The sequence below is a fragment of the Danio aesculapii genome, chromosome 4 (genome assembly GCF_903798145.1).
Source record: "Danio aesculapii chromosome 4, fDanAes4.1, whole genome shotgun sequence".
Taxonomy (NCBI): Eukaryota; Metazoa; Chordata; class Actinopteri; order Cypriniformes; family Danionidae; genus Danio; species Danio aesculapii.
The window spans coordinates 1,594,398-1,601,279 of NC_079438.1; the positions used below are offsets into that span (position 1 = coordinate 1,594,398).

Below are 6,882 nucleotides of genomic sequence, written 5' to 3' on the forward strand. Positions count from 1 at the left end.
GACTGGGCTGGCCAATCCCGAAGCAGCTTGACCTTCTTTGTTTTCAGGAGCGTTGATGTGGAGGCTGAAGTATGAGGAGCGCTATCCTGGTGAAGAATTTGCCCTCTCCTGTGGTTTGTAATGTAATGGGCAGCACAAATGTCTTGATACTTCAGGCTGTTGATGTTGCCATCCACTTTGCAGATCTCTACATACTAAATGTAATCCCAAACCATCCTTCACCAAACTTGATTGATATCTGTGAGAATCTTGGCTCCATACGGGTTCCAGTAGGTCTTCCAGTAGGTCTGCAGTATTTGTAATGATTGGGATGCAGTTCAACAGATGATTCAGCAGAAAAATTGACCTTCTGCCACTTTTACAAATGATCAACTAGAAGTCGAGTTATTATTTGTCGCTCAACTGGGATCAACGACAAGACTTTTGTCAGGCAGTGTACAAAATACACAGAATTCTTTTTAAAAAGATGCCATATATAGATTTAGGCCATGTAAAATGCTAGTTTTTTGTATAATGTTTTTCCTAGTGACTGAGGTGGTAAAATCCAAATGTTACATGTATTGGCAAAAGTTCAGTCGGTTGTAGGCTATTATAATGTCTTCGTGTTCCCTGTAAAAGCTTCGCATGTGTGCTACTTATGTTGTTATACATATTTTTCAGCTTATGTTTATCACCTCCTACTCCTTTTCTAGTTGTGCTTCACAAATGAATCATTCTCTTGAACCGGTTCCTAGATTCGAACGCTTTTGAATCGTCTTCGCTTTTTATGTGGTTTCGTTAGTTCAGATCCTAAACAAACTAAACAAACAGCACTGTATCAAACATTACAACGAATAACGTTGATTAAAGGCACAATAGCTTTGAATAAAAAAGTGTTTTTACTCTATGATTTGCTTAAACTATCACCCGTCATAGTATAGTTGAATCGATTCTTTGAAATGATCCAGACCAAGCGAATCGATTCTTCAAAAGGGTCTGTCAGCGCAGGAGAGATGCATCAGGGTGTGTGATCATCAGCAGATGTAGAATTACTGTATTAATCATCCATCGTTTCACCGTGTTTACCGTCGAGACGCGGCAGCCTCGGTCTTCATGAAGCCATGATGTGTTTGTAGCGAATCATTAACGAGAGGAATAATGCTCGCGAACACGGCGCTGCTCCTCATCTCTTCATTGATGCGATTGCACGTCACAGGTGAGGCTGAAAACAATATCGACACCGTCTGGGTTGATTCCAGCCGTTAGTTACTGGTTTGCTATTGTGTTGAATGGATTGGGCGTTCATGTGAGGTCTGACTGGGATTAATAACATGGGCAAAGGGATCATTTAAAGGCTAGATAGGCTGAATAAAACCACTTTAATGCATTTTAAATTAAATTATGACGAGGAAGACAGGGATTTTTAGCTAATAGATGTCTTACCAGAGTAAAACGAGTACTACCACACTTAAACTCATATTGGATACAGTAGAAAATACTGCTATAGATGCACATTCACTATGTGTGTGTGTGTGTGTGTGCACTGTACTGTATATGTTCATTATTTAGCCTTGGCTGTACATGTTCATAAAGGATAGTACATATATATACTGAATATCCTATTTAGCATTTTGAGCATATTAATAGTTATTTTATTAGACTATCTTGATTGTGTTTTCTGTGTACTGTTGTATATTTATAACTGATGTCCTGTATCTTGATATTGCGTTCCAATTAGTTTCACGTTAACATGAAACAAACATGACGGGTAGATTTGGAAACACCATATATATGTTTGTATATTTGAAGTGACGATGGGTAAATGATACTGCTCAAAAGGTAAAAATATCATGTTTATCATTGGAAATTAGCATCCTTTTACTTCATGAGTATGATCACTTGATGTTTTATATTCCTGCACAATAACTGCTAGTCTTTCAGACATTTAAAAAGGCCAATTTAAAGGGATAGTTCACCTAAAAATGAGAATTTACTCATCCTTTACTTGTTTATAACCTATTTGAGTTTCAACTCTTCTGTTTAAGCATAATAATTGGAAGATTGATGGAAACGTGTAACCACTGACGTCCATGGTATTTGTTATTCCTACTATGGAAGTCAATGGTTACAGGTTTTCAGTTTTCCTCAAAATAACATCTTTTGTCTTCAACAGAAGAAAGAAACTCATAGAAATTTGAAAGGGTGAGCAAATAGCGTGTACGTTTTATTTGTTGTGTGAATCTTTAAGACCTTTAAGCTTATAGTCCAGACTAAAATGTAAGTCTGAATTGTTTAAACTGGAAGAAACCTGGCCTGACCTTTGTTTTGTCCCAAGATGGACACCAGAAATTATATTTTTTCTGAGGTACAATTATAAATATGACCTAAAAGTCCTAATTAAACTAAATTAAATGTGAATTTCTGAAGATATGCTACTGAGTTTGTACGTTGTCCCTGTGTTGGCGGGGGTTTTCCTCTTTCTCCCACAGTCCAAACACTATAGGTGAATTGGGTAGACAAAAATTGTAGCGTATGAGTGTGTGTGAATGTATGGGTGTTTCCCAGTACTGGATTGTGGCAGGAAGGGCATCTGCTGCCCAAAACATATGCCAGAATAGTTGGCGGTTCATTCCACTGTGGTGACTCCCGATAAATAATGAATGAATGAACGTTACTTGGTCATATTTATTACAGCAAGCAACCAAATATTAGTTTCATATGCAAAAAGCATGTATATAACATGAGAAGCAGGTGCTTTATGTAACCTCTTCACTACAGTGCTCCTGTTATGATAGATGATTCTGTGTTTCAGGGGGCATCTCTGCGGATGAGGATGTTTATCAGACTCCGCACCGGCGCCTGGCTAATGGAAAGTTTGGCCCCGTGTACCAGCAAATGGGTGCCCTCATTCGGGAAAAGACTTTAGGATTTAAAGGGGAATTTCTTCAGGCTCAAGCTCGCGGACGGGTGGCCAAGCTGATGCCCTCAGCGTTTCTTCAGTCCCATTTCCAAAGAGCTCCACAGAGGCAGTCGGACCTCCTGCAAAACACTGACCATGCGGAAAACAAGCTCGCGTCTGGCCACCATACGCTCACAATGGTGAGTGCCCACGCAATCTGTTTTGATGTATTGGCATTACAGTCACAGGATTAGATTACTTATTGTAGATTAAAACATAAAGCTGTTATTAAATATTATTATTTTTGAATTATAAAATGACGATCGTGTGATTTTATCTATCTAAATGAATGCAATCTTTCCAAATAGAGCTATTAATTTCATGAAATTATATTCATATCGCAATATATAATGCAGAAAAACAAAATATCAGATATTTACAAAATCGTGCAGACCTAATTGGCATTGTAAGCAGTGTGCAAATATTACCATCAGAATGGGAGGTGTGTAATAAATATTGCGTAATAATAAATATACATAAACTCAGACCCCTTCATAATTTGCATCCTCATTTTAAGACAAAAATTATAAAAGCAATGGGTGTCAGTGGGTTTTAAATATCTGATTAAAAGGTGATAAAAGCACACACACACATGCTGAATCAGTCAAGTCATCAAACTAAATCTGCGTAATTGGTCAATATTTACCACACGCAAACATTTAAATAGTTAAAATTTCATATAAACTTTAACACAGAATCCTAAAATTAATAAGAAAGCAACATAAATACAGGGTCTACCCATTAGAATGCAAAGCCTGTGTTAAGTCTGCTGTTATTTTTGCAGATGACAGATTTTTATTGGCATCATGAAAGTAATCTTGTTCAGTTTGACGACGAACAGTACAATTGTAATATGAAAGCGTCATAAAATAAATGTCATTTATTGCACTTATATTGATAATTGGATATTTGGATATTGCATGTACTATTTTCATGATAACGATAATTTTTCGGTTACGATAATTTTTCAATTTCGATTAGATTGTGCAGCCCTAATCTCCGCAATCCTAAATTTTGTCATATACAGAAAATGTGTGTGAATGGGACCTGAGATTGGGCATGGGGAGGGGTGTTTGGAGGATGGTGATGGTCGGCTGTTACGATCCGGGGATGGCTACTCGTGATGTGATATGTACAGAGGGGTGGTTACGCGTGATGTATCTATAGAGCGTGGCGGGTGGGTGGAGGGTTGACGCCTTCATTTTTTGGTACATTATCGCTCATTTGCAGGCATCCGGGAGTGACTATGCATATGCAGGAGACTCCCGGGAGACTTAGGATGTCTGAATGTTTTACAATTCTCTGAAACCGACCCTTTTATAGGCTTTGATCCCAATTGTGGCATATGTCACTTTAAATTCAAATGAGATTGTGCTCTTTTTAAAAAAGGGCGGAGCTACAAACACCTGAGCATCAGCATAGTGGCAGATTCAAGACAGGACTAGCGTTATCACTGTGAAAATCTGAAAATGCCAAAAGACGTGTATGAGAGAGAGAGATCATCACTAATGGGCGGAGCTTCCCCCCTCTGATGACACAAACAAAGGGAGCATGTCAATCGAAGTGTTTCTGCTGACTCTTTTTATCAAGCGTAATTATAAAACATAGAGTCATTTAATTTTCACCGTTAGATGATGGCTATATTCACACAACCTTGCCACAAGACTGTGTTTAAACCCCTTATAAAAGTGATTTTCGCACAATAGGTCCCCTTTAAACAAGAAAGTCAAGGTCTAAGGGCTACTTGAAAGATATCTTGTGAAGGTTGGATCAAAAGCAGCACCTCTCAAAAACATTCAGAGGTTTGACATTGAATTAAACAGGGAATATTTGGACTAGCTGCGTGAGTATACGACAAGGGGAATGTGTTTTATGGTGGCGGGAGATGAACTCTCTCACCCTCAGAGCCAATTACACTAATGCACCTGATGCCAGACCTCTGCAAGCTTCCACACTCCCACGAGCAGTCCACGAACATCAATCACAGCTCGCATATATCACCACTTCAGCGCACTGCATTTATATATTTATTTGCTTTAATGCCGGTGAAGCTTTATGGGATGTGCCCCGAATACAAAAGGTCATAGCAATTTGCCTGTCAAAACGAACGCAGGTTCGAGAACTTCTTCGGTGTGGGCGGTAATTAAAGTCCACATCAAAATCAACATCAACCCTGTTGCGTTTTGAAGGGCTCTTCCCTACGCCCTAATCACTCCCAAAAGTGCAGATTGAGTGCTGTGAAGTGATGAAAGGGACCAAAAATGAGCATTTCCATAACAAATGTGCCACATCTCTTTGAAGGTCCAAATATATATGTACGAGAGAAACAGATGATGATGATACTTCAAGGTCTTATGACGCTGAACCGTTCTTTTGTTGAGGAACCTCAACGTTGTTTACATTATTAACTTTAATCCTTGGTAAATGGTTCTGAGCGTGTTTATGAAGGTCTGGAATGCGAGCCTCTTTTCAGAGATAATGAGGTATGCGTGGGCTCAATGCAAATGGAAATTTATTTATTTATTTGTGAATGTTTTATAACATCAGAGTTATGGGGTGACTAGACTTTCAGTGGAGTATAAATTAACTTATTTATTAGCAACCAAGCAATATTGTGTTATATAGATGTCTAATAGACGTCTAAATAAAGACATCTTGGCTTATCGAGGCTAAATTTGGGCTGTCAGTGAAAAGAGACGTCTAAGAATAGCTCAAACTAGTCATCAAATGCACAAATTAGACAGACTTCACAGGTGTAGTCAATCATTTCTGTCTATTCTGACTAATCTATTTTCCGTGATTTTTAGACGTCTATTAGATTTTCACTGACTGCCCAAATTTAGCTTTGTTTTAATGAAAAAATCTATTTTTACATCTATTGGATGTCTAATAGACATTCGTAAATATGTCATATTCATTCATGTTCCTTCAGCCTAGTCCCTTATTTATCTGGGGTTACCACAGCGGAATGAACCGCCAAATATTCCAGCATATGTCTTACACAGCAGATGGCCGCAACCCAGTACTGGGAAACACCCATTCACACTCATTCACACACACACACACACACACTCATACACTACGGCCAATTTAGTTCATTCAATTCCCCGCTTGTGTTTGGACTGTGGGGGAAACCAGAGCACCCTGAGGAAACCCACGCCAACACGGGGAGAACATGCAAAATCCACTCAGAAACGCTAACTGGTCCAGCCGGGACTCGAACCAGCAACCTTCTTGCTATGAGACGACAGTGCTAACCACTGAGACACCCTGCCGCCCTTAAATAGGACATATTATAAAACTAAATCATTTTCATAACAAAGACCCTACTGAAAAAAACTGCTTAATCCAGCTGGGGTTTTGGCCACTTCCAGGCTGGTTTCCAGCCATTTCCAGCCTGGTCTTAGCCAGGCTGGTAGCCCAGCCAAAACCAGCTATGTCCAGCTTTAACCAGGCTGGTCAAGCTGGTTTTAGCTGGTCATTTTCCAGCCTGACCAGCTAAGACCAGGCTGGAAATGGCTGGAAACCAGCCTGGAAGTGGCCAAAACCCCTCTAAAACCAGGCTGGTCAACCAGCTAAAACCAGCCAACCAGCCTAGGCTGGTTTAAGCTGTTTTTTTCAGTAGGGGATATACTCTGATTGTTTAGTTTTCAAATAGATCACTGTAAAAATCTTGCTGCCTTATTGCATTTAGTTGAATCAAATGAACTTTTCTTAATAACAGAAAAATCTGATACAGTATTCCACTTCCCTTTATCTCGCTGTGAATGAATCTGTGGAGCTTTCAGCTTGGATCATTCAGTGCACACCAAATGTGTCGATGTTTCATCTTTCTGACAGCAGTAAGCTTGCAGACGTTCAGTTCCAATAGTCATTACAGCTTTGTTTCTTTCTCTACTTCTGAAAGGTAGAGTACTTCATTGTTGTCTTTGTATACACTGATG

General features: G+C 39.2%; 1 protein-coding gene across 1 annotated transcript in view; it reads left to right on the plus strand.

The window, feature by feature from the left end:
- Nucleotides 1-2,930: 2,930 nt before the first annotated feature.
- The window catches only part of ptprr (protein tyrosine phosphatase receptor type R), a 42,672-nt gene continuing 38,720 nt past the window's right edge, over nt 2,931-6,882 (plus strand). The window contains exon 1 of the mRNA XM_056455267.1: nt 2,931-3,078. Within this exon, the coding sequence (XP_056311242.1) occupies nt 2,959-3,078 (120 nt within the window). The 5' untranslated portion in view covers nt 2,931-2,958. The remainder of the gene's footprint in view (nt 3,079-6,882) is intronic.